The 18,985-nt window shown below is 31.0% G+C and overlaps 6 protein-coding genes and 1 non-coding gene across 7 annotated transcripts; 3 read left to right on the top strand and 4 right to left on the bottom strand.

Annotated features, from left to right (window-relative positions):
- Nucleotides 1-527: 527 nt before the first annotated feature.
- THG1 (tRNA guanylyltransferase) lies at nt 528-1,238 on the top strand (the record flags this gene model as incomplete). The annotated part of the gene is made up of 1 exon (XM_046078373.1): nt 528-1,238. One exon carries the CDS (start codon nt 528-530, stop codon nt 1,236-1,238), a length of 711 nt encoding a protein of 236 aa, XP_045936951.1.
- A 4-nt stretch (nt 1,239-1,242) lies between these two features.
- Nucleotides 1,243-2,724, bottom strand: SCDLUD_000627 (uncharacterized protein; the record flags this gene model as incomplete). Its single annotated transcript, XM_046076693.1, has 1 exon — nt 1,243-2,724. The coding sequence occupies one exon, from the start codon at nt 2,722-2,724 to the stop codon at nt 1,243-1,245; it is 1,482 nt and encodes a 493-aa protein (XP_045936950.1).
- A 1,474-nt stretch (nt 2,725-4,198) lies between these two features.
- On the top strand, nt 4,199-5,878 carry SCDLUD_000626 (uncharacterized protein; the record flags this gene model as incomplete). The annotated part of the gene is made up of 2 exons (XM_046078374.1): nt 4,199-4,463; nt 5,322-5,878. The coding sequence occupies 2 exons, from the start codon at nt 4,199-4,201 to the stop codon at nt 5,876-5,878; spliced, it is 822 nt and encodes a 273-aa protein (XP_045936949.1).
- Nucleotides 5,879-6,707: 829 nt separating this feature from the next.
- MTL1 (Mtl1p) lies at nt 6,708-8,606 on the bottom strand (the record flags this gene model as incomplete). Its single annotated transcript, XM_046078375.1, has 1 exon — nt 6,708-8,606. One exon carries the CDS (start codon nt 8,604-8,606, stop codon nt 6,708-6,710), a length of 1,899 nt encoding a protein of 632 aa, XP_045936948.1.
- Nucleotides 8,607-10,145: 1,539 nt separating this feature from the next.
- On the bottom strand, nt 10,146-11,471 carry SCDLUD_000624 (uncharacterized protein; the record flags this gene model as incomplete). The annotated part of the gene is made up of 1 exon (XM_046078376.1): nt 10,146-11,471. One exon carries the CDS (start codon nt 11,469-11,471, stop codon nt 10,146-10,148), a length of 1,326 nt encoding a protein of 441 aa, XP_045936947.1.
- Nucleotides 11,472-13,088: 1,617 nt separating this feature from the next.
- On the bottom strand, nt 13,089-13,161 carry SCDLUD_000623. The gene has a single exon. It is a non-coding gene; the product is annotated as a tRNA-Lys (tRNA).
- A 2,138-nt stretch (nt 13,162-15,299) lies between these two features.
- Nucleotides 15,300-18,899, top strand: RPA135 (DNA-directed RNA polymerase I core subunit RPA135; the record flags this gene model as incomplete). Its single annotated transcript, XM_046078377.1, has 1 exon — nt 15,300-18,899. One exon carries the CDS (start codon nt 15,300-15,302, stop codon nt 18,897-18,899), a length of 3,600 nt encoding a protein of 1,199 aa, XP_045936946.1.
- Nucleotides 18,900-18,985: the final 86 nt, after the last annotated feature.

Raw genomic sequence — 18,985 nt, 5'->3', positions numbered from 1 at the left:
TGAAATAAAAAAATAAATAAAATGTTTTGTTGTTTACCAACAAAAAAAACAAAAAGGAAAAAAAAAAAAAAAAAGCAACAAAAAATGAAAGGAGTCGGGGAGTGATTTTCTTGTTATTTTTTTCGCATTGTTAGAATTCATTTGTATTTTATAAATTGGCCAATAATTTCTGTTTCTTATAAATAACCGCAGAAGATAATATTTTTTTTATTATTGTAATAAATAATGCTGTATTTTTGAGCCTATTTTCCGAATAATCTTTCATCGAGTTTTCGGATAAAAAGACATTTAAAAAAAAGGCTAAAAAAAAAAAGGCTAAAAAAAAAAAAAAAAACGCTCGTTAGGATAAATTGATATTTCACCGTTATTTTCTTTTCCTTTCTTTACTTGTTAAAATTTATGCTCATTGATAATCGACCGTATCCAATATAGCATAATCTACTGGCACGCGTTGAAAGATTTTAGTTAATAAGTTATTGAATTATATTCAACAGAAAAAAAAAGAAAAAACAATATAGAAACACACAATGGCTAAATCTAGATTTGAATATGTTAAAGAATTTGAAACACATACCAAATTATTGCCAGAAACATACATTGTGGTTAGAATAGATGGCAAAAACTTCCATGATTTTACTAAATATTATGACTTTGAAAAACCCAATGATATAAGAGCCCTAAATTTAATGAATGCATGTGCCAAGAATGTTTTATTAAAATACAAATCAGAATGTATTTTGGCATATGGTGAAAGTGATGAGTATTCTTTTATACTTCGCCCGGATACTCAATTATATAATAGAAGAAATGATAAAATAGCCACCTTATTTGTATCAAATTTTACGTCGCAATACGTCGTATTATGGAATAACTACTTCCACGACAAACCACTAAATTATAAACACTTGCCTAGTTTTGACTGTAGATGTGTTTGCTATCCTACTTTGAAAACAGTTAAAGATTACTTATGTTGGAGGTATGTTGACACACATATAAACAATCTATACAACACAGCATTTTGGAAATTAATTCAAAATTGTGGGATGACACCTAAGGAGGCTGAATCAAAATTATCATGTACTTTGAGTAGTGACAAAAACGAAATATTGTTTAAATGTTGCAACGTGAATTATAATGATGAGTTGGAAATGTTCAAAAAGGGTAGTTTAATAAATAACAAGGGTGAAATCATGTTTATTGATGTTATTAAAAATATAGATAACCTATTTGGTGCATAATCAATTAAAAATGAGTAGGAAAACTAAATAGCGTATCGAAATCAGCTAGAAAATAAACTTTATTGTTATTTTTAATTAGTGAATGTATTACTGTGTTACCAGCACTCTTTTCCCCTTGTTCTTGTACGTTAACATTTTCAACATAAAAACCGTTGTTATTCCATATGTATAATATCCCATTGCTACTTCCACTATATATTGTAATTTTATTATCCTTTTTAATAATACACGGGTTAATTTTTTCGGAATATTCTATATTACTATTATTATTATTATTATTATTATTATTATTATTATTATTATTATTATTATTATTATTATTATTATTATTATTATTATTATTATTATTGGCTAAATGTGATACCCTTTTAAATCGTTGTATTACATTGAAAGCCATTTCATCTTTACCTTTATCATAGTTGAATGAAAATAGTAGACACCCGTAGTTATTAACATTTACACATAACAATCCAGAATCTTCATTGTTTGATTCTTGTTCTTCTTCATTTAATGAAATATCAAAATTTGTTAGGACTAACTCATCTAAATCGAAGTTGGTAGCCATATATTCTTTATGTAAGTGATCATTTATTCCATTATATTTCATAATTAGTTTCAAAGCGGCTAAATTTTTGTTTTTATTCTTATCCGCACCTTCCATCTTGTTATTGTGATCTATTACTTTAAAAACATAAATTTTATTATCAAAACAGCTTGCAAACATAAGTTTATCATTAATGAATTTCACGCATTGGAAAGTATCATCGCCAATTTGTTTTAACCGAGAAATAAATTTGGGTGCAAAGAAAAATGACGTATCTGTATTCATATCGAATGATTGAACAGGTTTGCGGTTTGTTAGGTTGGTTTCTAATTTTCTTATTTTATACATCGGAGATTTTCTATAAATATCTATAACATTAACATCTCCATATTTAGTGACATAACTTAACCTTACAATATCCCCATTAATTTTGTCCTTAGCATCATCCGATATCAATTTCAGATCAAAATCTGTGATTATATCTCGTGAATTAGTTAAATTCCAAGTTCCAATAGAGGAAAATGAGGAAGAATTAAAATACTTACTATTTTGTTTTCTTTTCCTCGGAATAGAGATATTTTTGTTAGATGTTTCCAACACTTTATCAAAATCACACCATTGTAATTTTGTACCATTACACCAAAATAATAAAATAATCTTTTCATCATTAGCTTGATTGTTAATAGTTGTCATTTTATTGCATAATTCAGTATTGTTATTCTTATTTAAAACAATATGTTTTAAAAGTAATATTTGTTTGTTATTACCAATATTGTTTTCAAAAGTATTGGATAGTACCATTGTCTTGTTAGTTTTCAAATTTATTACAAGTAATTTGTTTTTATTGTTTACCCCAATACAATATTTCTCGTTGATCAAAGTATATGTAATTAATTGGTCATCATCGTATTTTGATGAATATACAATATTTGTATTTTCCATTACATATAGTATTATTACTATTACTATTACTATATTTGTATATATGTGTGTGAGTGTGTATGTTTTAATTCTAATTTTTTTTCTTTTTTTATTTTTCTTTGAAACAAATAAAAATTACATGGTGGCAAATTAACATTTTTGATTTAAAATTAGAAAACTGGATATTGAAAAAAAAACATTAGTTTAAGTTTATAATGATGCTTTAATGTAGCTACAACCATTGAAAAAGGAAAACAAGAGATCAATGTTTTATTATGTTTATGTTTACTAATAGTGGTATCTTTAATAAGATGTTTATCTACAAACTAAAAAATCAATTTTATGTGTTACCGAAATAAAAAAGGAAATACAGAATAAAAATAAAAGATTTTGGTTGTTCTGCAAATCTACTTAGTTAACTGCTTTTTTCTTAATAAAATTGAAGCAAGCAATCATCATAAAATTGCCGCTGTTATTAATTTAATTATTAGTTTCGTTAATAAAAAAAAAAAAAAAAAAATAAATAAATAAATAAATAAATAAATAAATTGGTTTATACTCTTGTTTATTTTTATTTTTCTACGAAGAAATACATAGTAATATTAATATAAAGTATTTTTCATTTAATTTTTACTTTAAATCACTTCTAAAAATATCCTCCTCCCCATCAAGTATAAAATTGATTTGTCTACATTATTTTCTGATGTTCAATTGAATCGGAAATTATACAAATGCTTTATTGTGAACAAACCTTTAAATTAATTAAGCTTCCAAATTTGGAAATGCTATTAATGTTTTTAATTTTAGTTATTATAGCCGAGTATTGGAAAAATGCTTTAAATTTAAAATATTATCTCCATGGTATTATAAGCCTTTTTTAATATTTCTGTAATAATAATAATAATATTATTACTTAACTTTACTGTATTACCCAATTTTAATATATTACTTTTATTATTATTACCATTAATGGATTATTAAAAATAATAAACTAAAATTAGAAATATTTTATTTGCTGGTAATTACTACTATTAATTTTTTCTTTTTTTCTTTCAAGTAGAAAGGGGGGCAATACAAGAGTTTTGCAATGTTTATACCTATATTCTTTATACAATAGAATTCAAATCTCTAGCACAGGAAGAGATCACAATGCTTTCAAATTAATAGAAAATTATTTTCAGCTATATTTCTCTTATTGCTCCTTCTTCTCTTTTTTCCCACTCCCCCTTCTTTTTTCATTTAATTGAAGATAAAATGGAAATAAAAACGAGATACCAACAAGTATATAAAGAGATTGATATTTAATTGAATTCATAAATTTAGATCTTTTAATCCCAATTGTATTTTATATTAAATCTAATTATTACTTATAAAAAATACAATAAATCCATCAACAAACAATAATTGTTTATTACTAATACATAAATAGTAAATCAAAGCATAGTTTTTAAATCAAGAAAACAAGCAATACAAACAAAAACCAACGAAATATATAATGCAATACAAAAAATCCGTTATTACTGCCTCCTTGGCTACCCTTTCTGCAGCTGCTTACGTACCAGGCGACAATTGGTCCACTTTGACTCCAACTGCTACTTATAGTGGTGCCATATCCAATTATGCTTCTACCTTTGGTATTGCTGTCATCCCTATTACTACTGGTTCCTATGCTTCCTTAGCAACTTCTACAGCTTCTGTTGCAAAGAGAGATGTTCAAGCTGTTTCTCAAATCGGTGATGGTCAAATTCAAGCTACAACTAGTACCGCTGCTGCTGCAAAGACTACTGCTCAAGCCGTTTCCCAAATCGGTGATGGTCAAATCCAAGCTACAACTAGTACCGCTGCTGCTGCAAAGACTACTGCTCAAGCCGTTTCTCAAATTGGTGATGGTCAAATCCAAGCTACAACCAGTACCGCTGCTGCCACAAAGACCACTGCTCAAGCCGTTTCTCAAATTGGTGATGGTCAAATCCAAGCTACAACCAGTACCGCTGCTGCCACAAAGACCACTGCTCAAGCCGTTTCCCAAATCGGTGATGGTCAAATCCAAGCTACAACTAGTACCGCTGCTGCTGCAAAGACTACTGCTCAAGCCGTTTCTCAAATTGGTGATGGTCAAATCCAAGCTACAACTAGTACCGCTGCTGCTGCAAAGACTACTGCTCAAGCCGTTTCTCAAATTGGTGATGGTCAAATCCAAGCTACAACCAGTACCGCTGCTGCCACAAAGACCACTGCTCAAGCCGTTTCTCAAATTGGTGATGGTCAAATCCAAGCTACAACCAGTACCGCTGCTGCCACAAAGACCACTGCTCAAGCCGTTTCCCAAATCGGTGATGGTCAAATCCAAGCTACAACCAGTACTGCTGCTGCCACAAAGACCACTGCTCAAGCCGTTTCTCAAATTGGTGATGGTCAAATCCAAGCTACAACTAGTACTGCTGCTGCCACAAAGACCACTGCTCAAGCCGTTTCTCAAATTGGTGATGGTCAAATCCAAGCTACAACTAGTACTGCTGCTGCCACAAAGACCACTGCTCAAGCCGTTTCCCAAATCGGTGATGGTCAAATCCAAGCTACAACCAGTACTGCTGCTGCCACAAAGACCACTGCTCAAGCCGTTTCTCAAATTGGTGATGGTCAAATCCAAGCTACAACCAGTACCGCTGCTGCCACAAAGACCACTGCTCAAGCCGTTTCCCAAATCGGTGATGGCCAAATCCAAGCCTCCACTAGAACTACTACTACATTAGCTCCAACCAGCTCTTCTACTTTGTCTGTTACAGAATCCACTTCTGCTGCTACCTCAGCCACAGAATCCGCTAGTTCTACTACTTCTACTGCCTCTTCTAGTGCAAGCGATCCAGTTGATGCTGTTTCTTGCAAATCCAACGGAACTCTATCTATGACCTTGACTGATGGTGTCTTAAAAGATTCTAAAGACAGAATTGGTTCCATTGTTGCTAACAGACAATTTCAATTTGATGGCCCACCACAAGCAGGTGCTATTTACGCCGATGGTTGGTCTATTACTCCAGAAGGTAATTTAGCCATTGGTGATGAAGATGTTTTCTATCAATGTTTATCTGGTGGTTTCTACAACTTGTATGATGAATACGTTGGTGGTCAATGTAAACCAGTTTACTTGGAAGTTATTGATTTGATTGACTGCTAGTTTTTTTTTCTGAGGACAATTTGATATTTGGATTCAAAAATCTTTTTATTTTGATTTGATTTTTTTATTTTTTTTGTTTTTTTTTTTTGGCATCGCTTAATATAATTCCTTTTTATTGAACTTTGCAAAGTCGTTCATTTTTTCATTCGGAGAGAATTTCATTAATCATAATACTTCTAGCATTTTAATTCCACTCCTTTTATTTAATTTTTTTTGTTTTGTTTTGCTTATTGTTTAGTTTTAGAAGATCAAAATAGTTTAATTAGTACGTAATTTTCAGCATTCCTTATCTATATAATAGTTTTAATATATTTTATTAGTTTTTTCTTTATATTTTGAGGGGTGAATTTGGCGAGTTTAATATAGAGTAGATAGGGCTGAGCCATATTTAGGGTTTTGCAGAATAAGACAGATTATCAACAAATCATTCTGGTGTTCAGTACTAGAATCTTTTGTATGTGGGAAATAACCATGTTAAATAACTTAAAAATAAGCCAGTCACGAAAGAATATTAAGGATATATCTTCGTTCATTAATTACTATCTATATATGAATATATTTATATATATATGGGGTCGGCCATGGAAAAGAAAAGAAAAGAAAAAAAAAAAAAAATTGTATACATATGTTAAATGTATAAATATAGGGAGGCATCATTAATGAAAAAATCGGTATCAGTTATAAAATCAATGAAAACTTAGTGCAGAAATGTGGAATAAAAATGTATCAAAAAAAATGCAAGTTTCAATCATGCTAAAAAGGAGCTAAAAAAGAAAATATCAATAAAAAAAAAAAAAAAGAAGAAAGAAAAAACAAAAACCGGGATTAATCAGTAATTTCTTGCGTTAATTTCATTACCAGCTTCATCATAATATTTCTCTTCGTCCAGCATTAAATCGCGGCTGGGTGTAGATGATTGATTGGAATTATCACGTACACTATTATGAAATGCTCTTATCATTGAATCTCTATTATTTCCTTTATTTTTATTCCCGGCATCATCTTCAATACTTTCATCATCAATACTTAATTCATGATGATTAGCTAGCTCTATCTCATCCATTCCTGGCGGAGTATCGCTGTTGTCATATTTATCGTTAACATCTTTACCAACTAAGGAGTACAACCATTTGGTTAATTTGTTAGCACTGACAGCGGTAACAATCTTACCGTCACTATCAATAAAATCGGTCTTTTTCGATCTAATAAAGAAATAGTATAGAACAAATAAAATACCTGCTATAAAAGGAACACCAATCCCGACAACACATCCTATAACAATTCTCTTATCCTTCTCGCTCAAACTATGGCCGGATGACTTATTACTGGTTGAAGAACCAGAAGGTATGTATGTAATTGTTGTATAAACATCTGAAACTACAGTTCTGCCACTAACCACTGATGTGATTGTCATTAAACTTGTGGACTTTCTTTTTGACATATTTGACGTAAAAGATGTGAGTAAACTTTGTGAAGTGGAACCACTAAAACTACTAGAGGAAACACTACTAGTAGAAATACTGCTGCTGGAAGTACTACTGGTGGAACTACTACTAGAGCTACTACTGCTTGAAGTACTACTGGTGGAACTACTACTAGAGCTACTACTGCTTGAAGTACTACCGGTGGAACTACTACTAGAGCTAATAATGCTTGACGTACTACTAGTGGAACTACTCCTGGAGCTACTACTACTTGAAGTGCTACTAGTGGAACTGCTACTACTTGAAGTACTACTAGTGGAACTACTACTAGAGCTACTACTGCTTGAAGTACCACTAGAGCTACTATCATTACTGACAACACTAGTTTTTTGCACAACTAAACTACTCCTACTAGCACTAATAGAAGAACTGGTATAACTATTGGAACTAGACCTAGCAGAATAGGAGGGACTTGAACTGAAGGAAGATGATGAAGTAACTAATTGTGAACTACTGACTGGACTGCTACTACTACTACTACTACTGCTACTGCTAGTACTACTAAATTCATTAATGGAAATACTACTAGTGTCGGAACTGAAAGTATTACTACTACTGCTAGATGACAAAGTTTGTGTACTAATACTGCTGATGTATGAGAAAGCGGTGCTACTACGAAAAGAATCAGAAAACTCTTGATTACTAGAACTAGGAAACAAACTACTTTCTAAACTACTGCTTGTAGAATCAGAGGTAGTAGTGTAACTAGTGCTTGAAAGTAATAAAGCGGTTTCAGTATCAGAAAAAGTTGATGATATTAATGATTGTGCAACACTCGAATCTGTATCCAATATATTAGAAGATGAATAAAGCAGGGCGTTTGTGATGCTGGTAGTACTACTTGGAACATTGGTGCTACTTGGAACATTGGTGCTACTCGGAACATTGGTGCTACTTGGAACATTGGTGCTACTTGGAACATTGGTGCTACTTGGAACATTGGTGCTACTTGGAACATTAGTACTACTTAAAACACTAGTGCTACTTGGAACACTAGTGCTACTTAGAACGTTAGTAGTACTTGGAACACTAGTACTAGTTGGAACACTAGTACTACTAGTGGATGAAATTTGTTGCACAGATGATTCAGTAGAATTATTTGCATTATTTAAGACATCTTTTTGATTTTTATTTGTCCGATTAATATTATGATTATTATTATTACTCTGTGCTGTTGTGATTGAACATATACATAGTAGTATTATATATAATTGAATGGCAATAAAACGTGTATTAATAATCATACTCTTTTCAGTTAGATCTGATTTTTACTTTTATTGCTATTTTTTGGTTAATCTATTCCCTCTAGATATTAGCGAATGTATATATAGTAAATCTATGATAAAATAAATAAATATAGTGATTGGAACGGCGAAGAGAAAAGGGAGGAGGGAATGAAAAAAAAAAAAAAAAAAAAAGGTCAAATTAATCTCTTTATTTGGTGAAATAAAAGATTGAATGCAGAATTGAAAAAAAGTAAGATTTTCGGTTCTTATCCACTTTTTTTTTTTTTTTTTTTTTGACCGTAATATATTTATTAGTTTTCAATCTTGCAATATATTATGTGTCGTTTCAAACTATATGTAAAATACACGCCGAAGCTTTCGACTCTTATTTTTATTTTTAAAATTTGTCAACTTGTTCTTTTTTTTTTTTTCTTTTTTTTTCTTTGTAGTTGCATTTATTATTATGTTGTTAGATCTCCCGCTGAATATTTTTTTTTTTTCCAACTTTGAAACATACCAAAGAAAATTAAATATTTTCCTTTCAAAATGTTTCTATTATTAGTTCCAAAAGTTTGATAAGTGCTATATTTAGATCTCGCTTATGTTAGTCACTCAATTAGATCCGCACAACAATTACAGCTGCCAACGGTTTTTTTCGCGTTTTATCCAATTTAGCAACTTGTTTATTATTATTGTTGGTTATTTCTATCTAAAAAATAAAATAAATACATACAAATAAGTGATGTGTACATTAACGTGTAAAGTGATATATACTCCCCCCCCCTCTCTAAACTTTACTTTTAAAACCAACTTACTTTCTTTTAACATTACCCGGATCAAATATCGGTAATTTTCTATTATAATATCAAGTTATATTAATATTCAAGGGTAAAGCGCTTATCCAATTACCATATCCGAACATAATTTGTACCGAAATTGCATTCTATACGATACAAATATATTTCCTAATAGATTTATTCATTTTGTGAAAAAAAAAAAAAAAAAAAGCCTCTCTCCCCCTCCTAAGCACCAAGCTAATAATACTTTGTAGTACTTTAGATTTTATTCTTTGCATAATAGTTTTCCTTCCAGAAAATAAGGTTTTCATTACATCCCAGTTTGCCTGTATAATAGAAACGAAGATGTAGTGCTATATTTTTACTTTATCACTCTATGTAACAATAACACTATTCACATTTATCTCATATTTTTCAAATTTATATCTAAGCAATATGGTAAACGATAATACACAGATATTTATGATTTAAATTCTTTTACTTTTATGCTAGTAAATATAAAGTAAAGCAACAAAATATAAATAACAATAAAATAGGACTAAAAGGTTCCTTCTAAAACAAAAGCTCAATTATATAATTAAATATATATAATTTATAAACAAAAAGAAAAATATAAACCTATATTAAATCCGTTACTATAAAAGTAATATCATTAATTCCCCCGTTTTAGTATCTTATAATAAAATAGAGTTATAAAAAAAAACACACACACATATATATATTATAATAATAACCATAAACGAGGTGTGTTTCGAGTTTATCAACTATCAAAGATCCCCCAATATTGCTCAACCCCGTAAGTGCCCGGTGACTTCCATAAATCATTGTGCATAGTAAACAGGAAAACTTGGTCTCCCAAAGTTTCAGTAATAGATGCCAAACATGCAGCTTGATTTGCAACACTAGGTACGCAATTGATGTAGTCTGAGCCTTGTGTTGGCCAACCAGTTTCGGTAACCAAAATTGTTTTGCCATTATTACATAATGAGCTAATTCTGTCAACTTGTTCCTTCAACCAAGGACCACAATTGGATGCTTCAACATTACCATCCCAATAAGCGTGGGAATTAACAGCAATAAAATCGCCTACGTCACATAACTCATCTGAATTATTTTGAACAGCAACCAGGGTATCAACTTCAGTGACCAATCCCGTATATCCAATGGCTTTTAGCTGAGATTTAGCACTGCTAACAATACCAGCAACACTGCTAGCAGATTCCTCACCACTATTAACCAATTCATTGCCAACAGTAATACTGTGAATACGTGAATAATCGCCATTACAGGCTGATTCAATTGAGGAAACAGCACTAGCAATCTGATCAATGTAGTATATACCAACCATGACCTTGTGATCGGTATTAGCACTTAATATAGTTTCCAAAACACTACAATCATTACTGTATATTCTGATAACACTGTAACTAGTTAAGTCGTTTATATCAGAAATAATATCAGAGGTAGATTTACAACCACCAGAATTAGTATATGGTGAGTAAGTTATACCATAGGTACCATAGTTGGGAGCGGAGCCAGAACTTGCAGAAGATGTACTAGAACTGGAACTAGAACTAGAACTAGAACTGGAACTGGAACTGGAACTGGAACTGGAACTGGAACTGGAACTGGAACTGGAACTGGAACTAGAACTAGAACTGGAACTGGAACTGGAACTGGAACTAGTATAAGTGGCAGGAGAAGTAGTAGAAGAGGTAATAGGAGTAGTTGAAGCAACACTAGGAGTAGTTGAGGCTATATTAGAGGTGACATAAGTAGAGGACGCAGTGGATAAGGTAGTAGTAGCAGCAACAATAGCTGTAGTAGTACTATCAGCAGTGTTACTAGCGGAATTTATATCGACCACATCATTATCAGTAGAAACAGTGTTTTGATTTGGCAGAATAGTGGTAGTGATATCACCAGAAACAACAACTTGGGCAGTAACATAATTGGTAACATAAACTACTTTTTCTTCTCTTTTATAGTCATGATGATGGGCAGCATTGATTTCGTCAGCAGCAGCAACATCTGACAATAGCAAAGCCATACTGGATGACAATAATAAAAACTTCGATAAATACATGATTGGAAAATGATTGCAATAAAGTAGAACAATATATATAACTTTAAAAGATTAGGTGGCAATTAGCGAAGGTTAGTTAAATTTGAACGTAATAGAAAAAAAAAGTAAACGGTAGAAACAAATAAGTTTAAATATTGTAATTAATGAATGACTATAGTTAAAAACCAAAGATAAAAGTTATAAAATGATAAATGAGTGTCTTGCCGTAGTTAACCTTTTTTTTTTTTTTGTAAGGCTATCTAACAATCTGTATTTTCTTATTTTGCTATTAGTTGATAAGAAAAGAAGAATTTAAATATTGCCTAAATTCAAATTAATAAGTGGTGAGAAAAAAAAAATTAAAACATATAAAGATGCGAAAATAGCAGACGTTTCGTAAGTCAAGGTCTAACCATTTAGCCAGAATGAAAAGAGAATATAATCACTAGGTAAAAATTTTGAAATTTGCTTTTTTTTTTCCTTTTTGAACAAGATTTTTCTTCTTTATATATAGAGATATATAAATATCTACATTCCTATGAAAGTTGTGGTTAGTATTTCCACGTTTTAAAAAAAAAAAAAACTTTCAATATTCTATTTTTATTTTTATTTTTATTTATTTATTTTCGAAGAATGTAATTATTTGTGACATTATTATTATTTTAATACCACGCATCTGAAACACGAAAAAATAAAAAATCATTTATTTATATGCGCACGTTTCTAAATATACAATTTGTTAAATATATGTATTATTTTGGTGAATTATCGGAAAAGATGAAGAGGTTTTTTTTTTTTTTTAAAAATACACAAAAAAGAAAAAAAAATTAACGAGGCGCAAAAAAGAAACGAATTTGTTTCTTATTTTAAACAAACTCTTTTACAAACATAAAAAAATACTAGTTAATTTTTAGACATTAACGTTAAATATTTTAAGGATATTTTCAGACAACAACCTGTTTATTTTTGTTATTATTAGTTATGTATTCATTGCCTTATTTTCAATCAAACTAATAAACTCAGTCAAATATATAACATTGCCTCTTATTTGCTCAGAATACATGTGACGATATATCTCCACTTTCCTCTCCACACCCCTTTTTTTTTTTTTTTTTTTTTTTTCCAAATTATTATCCAAGTTTCAAATTATTTGATAATTTGCAGCCTGTAATATAAAAAAAAAATACAATTACGTAAAATAAAATTTAACTGAAAAAGTACATAATACTACGTGTGCTTTTTTATTTGTTTCAAAAAAATATTATTATTAATAGTTACTCCGTCATTAATTAATACAACAATTACCAAAAACAGGAATAGCGCCAAGAATCTAGTATTAAAAATATTGGATTATAATTAAATCTGGATTTAATATTATAGTACATTGGAGTTAAAGTTATATATCTGTATATATTTCTAGTATTTTATTTTATTTTATTTTATTTTATTTTATTTTTGAAATATGGAGTTACCAAAAAAGAAAATCAACTTTGTGAGGTGGTAAAATCAAAAAAAATAGAATAACTAAAGAATTAAAAATACTGCTTTGCATTTATCTATTAATATAAATAAAAAAAAAAAAAACCAATAAGTAATAATTGTTTCGTAAACTTTTCTAAGAAAAAGAAAAAAAGAATTAGCCCTATACGGGGATCGAACCCGTAACCTTGTGATTAAGAGTCACACGCGCTACCGATTGCGCCAACAAGGCTCCAATTCTTGTTTTTGTCGTAATATGAAACCAAGTAAACATATATTACAACCAACATACAGGAAATCTCCGTAATGGAAATTACCTTAATAGGAAGTCTCCGTAATGGAAATTACCTTAATAGGAAGTCTCCGCAATGGAAATTACCTTAATAGGAAGTCTCCGTAATGGAAATCACTTTTACAGGAAAACACCGTAACCAAGATGCCGCCTAAGGAACAACAACGAAATGTTGGAAAAGATTAATATGAACGTCAAATATAAATGTGAAAATAAATCATATATAAAGAGATGATTTATTATCAAGTTATTCATCAAAAGTATTTAAGTTATAGTTTTAAATAAATCTTTATTATATATTATTATTATATGTAAAGACCGAAATAGAACAAGAAATTAATTACCATAATCCGAACCCGTAATTATTACGACTAATCCTGAGTTACGCTTACGATAGTTTTGTTACCAATTAGACTTGTATTTATAGCAATATGTACAAAATGTATAAATAAAAATAAATCAGGAAGTCCCTGTTTTTTTCTTTGTCAGAGAATATTCCAAATAGAGGCACCCTGCAAACAAGAATAGAATCAGAAAAGACAAAAATAAATCATATATACAGGGATGATTTATCTAGAGAAATTAATTATGAAATTAGTTGTTAATATATAAGTTATTCGTTAAAAGTATATAAAAGAAATAAGCAACAAACTATTACATCTTTCTTGATATAAGTAGTAAAGATATTAAATAAGTTTGCTAACCATCCCTAACAGTATATCCTCTTTGCGACATAACGTAATTTGTTGTATCAGTTAAAACTTATATGGTAAGGCAGTAGTAGTAGACTTATTTAATATCTTTACTATTTATATAAACTGTAACTTCTGAAATAAATGATCTCTTTATAAATGATTTATTTCCATCCTTTTTTTTCCATTTTTAATTTGCAGTATTTTTTTTTTCTAACGTTTGATTATTGTTTGTTAGGAAAGTCTCGTACTTAAGGAATTTCCTCATTAGGAGCGTTCCATGTTTTTGAACTTTCCTAATCTGTGATTTTTTCTTCATTCTGTGCGAACTTTACAGAACAGTATTCTACTTCATAGCAGGTTTTGTTAAGGATAAAATAACCCACAACAGAAAAGGATATCTTCAAGTATATAGATACAGCACACATAAAGGAAAGACGCTTATTTATTTTACTTCGAATTATTCGATTGACTTTTCATTACTATGGTATATATTGAAACATTTTCATAATAATATCTCAGAATGGTAAGGAAAGAGAAATACCATTAGTATTATCATAACTACTTTTAAATCTATGTCTAATGACTTTCATTTACATATATATGTTTTCAATATTAATATTAGAAGTTAAATTATATCTTTTAAGCAGTACATTACAAAATTTTCTTTTGTTTAATTATTTTTCTTCCTACAACCTGCACCAAGTTACTTTTAGTTTTTTCTAAAGAAGTTGATGTTTTTGTTACTGATATCCACAAGACTTTTGATTTGTGTAAGGACGAGTTTAAATATAAATAATTAATTAATGTAATATTTTCTTATATTTATGTATAGTGAAAATAGTAAAAAAAAAAAAAAAATTAAAAAAAGATAAACAATTCTGTAAAAGTATGTCAGTATTTAGCTTTTTTTTTATTTTAATATCATTCAGTACGAAAACAAAGTTTTTTGGTTTTACAGAAACAGAAAAAAAATAAAAAAAAAAAGCATAAAAAGAAAAGTTTTAAATATGAAAAAAAAAACGGTTCAGAAACAAGCACAGACCAAATGGTCAATCGTTTCTTTTTTTTTTTATTTGCGTAAAAAATTTTTTTAATCCTAATTCACTTAATAATTTTACCATTTTAAATCCAAAGAAATAAAAACAATAATAATAATAATTAAAAAAAAAAAAAAAAAAAAAAAAAAAAAAAAAGAAACCTGCCAAGTTGAACATTATTATTTTCAAAGTCGATTAATTGTTACTTACTTTGCTAATTCATCTCAAGTCCCCAAGCTTAATCCTCTAACTAAAATCCCCGAGAATTATACATATAAAAAAAAAACCAAGCATAATAAAACAAACACTATATATATATACATATATATTTAAAAGGAAAATATAAATGAGTTCAGTTCTATTACCTATCAAACCAAACAGAACAGCTGATTTCCGTACTTTGGAAAGGGAAGAACGGTTTCGTAAACCACCCAAAGATAAATCAGCATTCCCATTACTAGCAGAAGCTATTGAACCGCATATTGGCTCCTTTAACGCATTAACTGAAGGTCCAGATGGTGGTTTGTTGAATTTGGGTGTTAGAGATATTGGAGAAAAAATCATCTTTGATGGATCCAAATCTGATGCTAATCCAGATTACTTAGGCAATAAGTTGTCCATTAAAATTGAACAGGTCTCTTTATCCAAGCCAATGTCCAATGATGGTGTGTCTAACGCCATTGAAAGAAAGATTTTCCCAACCGAATCCAGACAAAGATTAAGCACTTATAAAGGTAAACTAATGTTGAAATTATCCTGGAATGTCAATGATGGGGAAGAGCTTTTCACTGAAGTAAGGGACTGCGGTGGTGTTCCAATTATGCTGCAGAGTAATAGGTGTCATTTACATAAATTATCTCCAGAAGAATTAGTTAGACACAAGGAAGAGTCTGATGAATTTGGTGGCTATTTTATTATCAACGGTATTGAGAAGTTGATCAGAATGTTAATTGTTCAAAGAAGAAACCATCCCATGGCCATTATTAGACCCTCCTTTGTTAATAGAGGTGCCTCCTACACTTCTTATGGTGTCCAAATTAGATGTGCTAGACCAGACCAAACCTCTCAAACAAATGTTTTGCATTACTTAAATGATGGCCAGGTAACTTTCAGATTTTCCTGGAGGAAAAATGAGTATTTAATTCCAGTGGTTATTATTTTAAAGGCTTTGTGCGAAACGTCTGATAAACAAATTTTTGATGGTATTGTTGGTCCAGATGTTGAAAATTCTTTTTTGACGGATCGTTTAGAATTATTATTACGTGGTTTTAAAAAAAAATATCCACAATTGTATAATCGCAAACAAGTATTACAATACTTGGGTGACAAATTCCGTGTTGTTTTTCAGGCTCCTCCAAATATGACTGATTTTGCAGTCGGGGAAGAAGTTTTGAGACGTATTGTTTTGGTTCATTTGGGTGAAGATAATTGTGATAAATCCCGCTTATTATTATTCATGGTCAGAAAGTTGTACTCATTGGTTGCTGGTGAGTGTTGTCCAGATAATCCCGATGCCACACAACATCAAGAGGTTTTGTTAGGTGGATTTTTATATGGTATGATTTTGAAAGAAAAAATGGAAGAATACTTGAACAACATTAAATTACAAATACAAGCTGATGTTAACCGTGGCATTGCCGTTAATTTCAAGAGTCGTAAATATATGACCCGTGTTTTTATGAGGGTCAACGAAAACATTGGTTCGAAGCTGCAATATTTCTTGTCCACAGGTAATTTAGTTTCTCAATCAGGTTTGGACTTGCAGCAAGTTTCTGGTTACACCGTTGTTGCAGAAAAAATTAATTTTTATCGTTTTTTGGCCCATTTCAGAATGGTTCATAGAGGATCTTTTTTCGCCCAATTGAAAACCACCACTGTCAGAAAGCTATTACCGGAGTCATGGGGGTTCTTATGTCCTGTCCATACACCAGATGGTTCTCCATGTGGGTTGTTGAATCATTTGGCTCATAAATGTAGAATTTCTACCACCCAATCCGATGTTTCCAAAATTCCTGAACTTTTGTATTCTTTAGGTGTCACACCAGCTTCTCAGGTTGTTGGTGCTGGTCCATCCATGTCTTGTGTCCAAATCGATGGGAAAATTGTTGGTTGGAGTAGCCATGAAGACGCTAAGATTGTAGCAGATACTTTAAGATTTTGGAAAGTTGAAGGCAAGACTGCCGGTTTACCACTAGATTTAGAAATCGGTTATGTTCCACCCTCCACTGGTGGCCAGTACCCTGGTTTGTTTATTTTCGGTGGTCATGCAAGAATGATGCGTCCAGTCCGTTACTTACCATTGGATAAGGAAGACATTCTTGGTCCGTTTGAACAAGTTTATATGAATGTTGCTGTTACCGCACAGGAAATTGCCAGTAATGTACACACCCATGTCGAATATACTCCAACTAACATTTTGTCTATCTTGGCCAATTTAACACCATTTTCAGATTTCAATCAATCTCCAAGAAATATGTATCAATGCCAGATGGGTAAACAAACTATGGGTACACCAGGTGTTGCATTGTGTCATCGTTCCGACAACAAACTTTATAGATTACAATCTGGTCAAACACCAATTGTTAAGGCCAATTTGTATGATGATTATGGTATGGATAATTTCCCAAATGGTACTAATGCGGTTGTCGCAGTTATTTCTTACACCTGTTATGATATGGATGATGCAATGATATTAAATAAATCTGCTGATGACAGAGGGTTTGCGTATGGTACTATGTACAAGACTGAAAAAATAGATTTAAGCTCTAGCAGAAGCCGTAATGATCCAATAACCCAACATTTTGGTTTTGGTGACGATGAATGGCCTAAAGAATGGTTGGAAAAATTAGATGATGATGGCTTACCTTATGTTGGCACTTATGTTGAAGAAGGCGATCCAATTTGTGCCTACTTTGACGATACTTTGAACAAGACCAAGATTAAGACTTATCATAACAGTGAACCTGGATACATTGAAGAAGTAAATTTGATTGGAGACGAATCGAACAAATTTCAAGAGCTACAAACAGTAACTATCAAGTACCGTATTAAAAGAAAACCACAAATTGGTGATAAATTTTCTTCAAGACACGGTCAAAAGGGTATTTGTTCCAGAAAATGGCCAACGGTGGATATGCCATTTAGTGAAAGCGGTATTCAGCCAGATATTATTATCAATCCTCATGCTTTCCCATCCCGTATGACTATTGGTATGTTTGTTGAATCTTTGGCGGGTAAATCCGGTGCATTGCATGGTATCGCCCATGACGCCACTCCATGGAAATTTAGTGAAGAAGACACTCCAGCCGATTACTTTGGTGAACAATTGTTAGAGGCTGGTTATAACTATCATGGTAATGAACCGTTGTACTCTGGTGCTACTGGTGAGGAATTAAGGGCTGATATTTATGTTGGTGTTGTTTATTACCAAAGATTACGTCATATGGTTAACGATAAATATCAAGTTCGTTCAACAGGTCCGGTTAATAGCTTAACAATGCAACCAGTAAAAGGTAGGAAGAGACATGGTGGTATTCGTGTAGGTGAAATGGAAAGAGATGCTCTAATCGGCCACGGTACTGCATTTTTATTGCAAGATCGTTTATTGAACTGTTCTGATTACACCCAAACCAGTCTTTGTAGGGATTGTGGTTCCATATTGACTACACAATCTAGTGTCCCAAGGATAGGTTCGATGGCCACTGTTCGTTGTCGTCGTTGTGCTATCAAATTTGATGAGGTTAAGAAGATAATATCTAAAACTTCATCAGATGGAAACAGTGGTGTATTTATTGAAGATTCTAATATATGGGAAGATGGACAAGGTAACAAATTTGTGGGTGGTGGTAATACTACCACTATTGCTATACCATTTGTTTTAAAATATTTGGATTCTGAATTAGCTGCTATGGGTATCAGCTTACATTATAATGTCGAACCTAAATGATTGGTGGGAAGACAGAAAAAGGAATAATATAACATAAAAAGAGAAGAATGATCTCAAAGAAAATTAATTTATATATGTATGTATTA

Source organism: Saccharomycodes ludwigii, chromosome I, assembly GCF_020623625.1.
Source record: "Saccharomycodes ludwigii strain NBRC 1722 chromosome I, whole genome shotgun sequence".
NCBI lineage: Eukaryota > Fungi > Ascomycota > Saccharomycetes > Saccharomycodales > Saccharomycodaceae > Saccharomycodes > Saccharomycodes ludwigii.
This window is presented reverse-complemented; position numbering and strand designations above follow the sequence as displayed.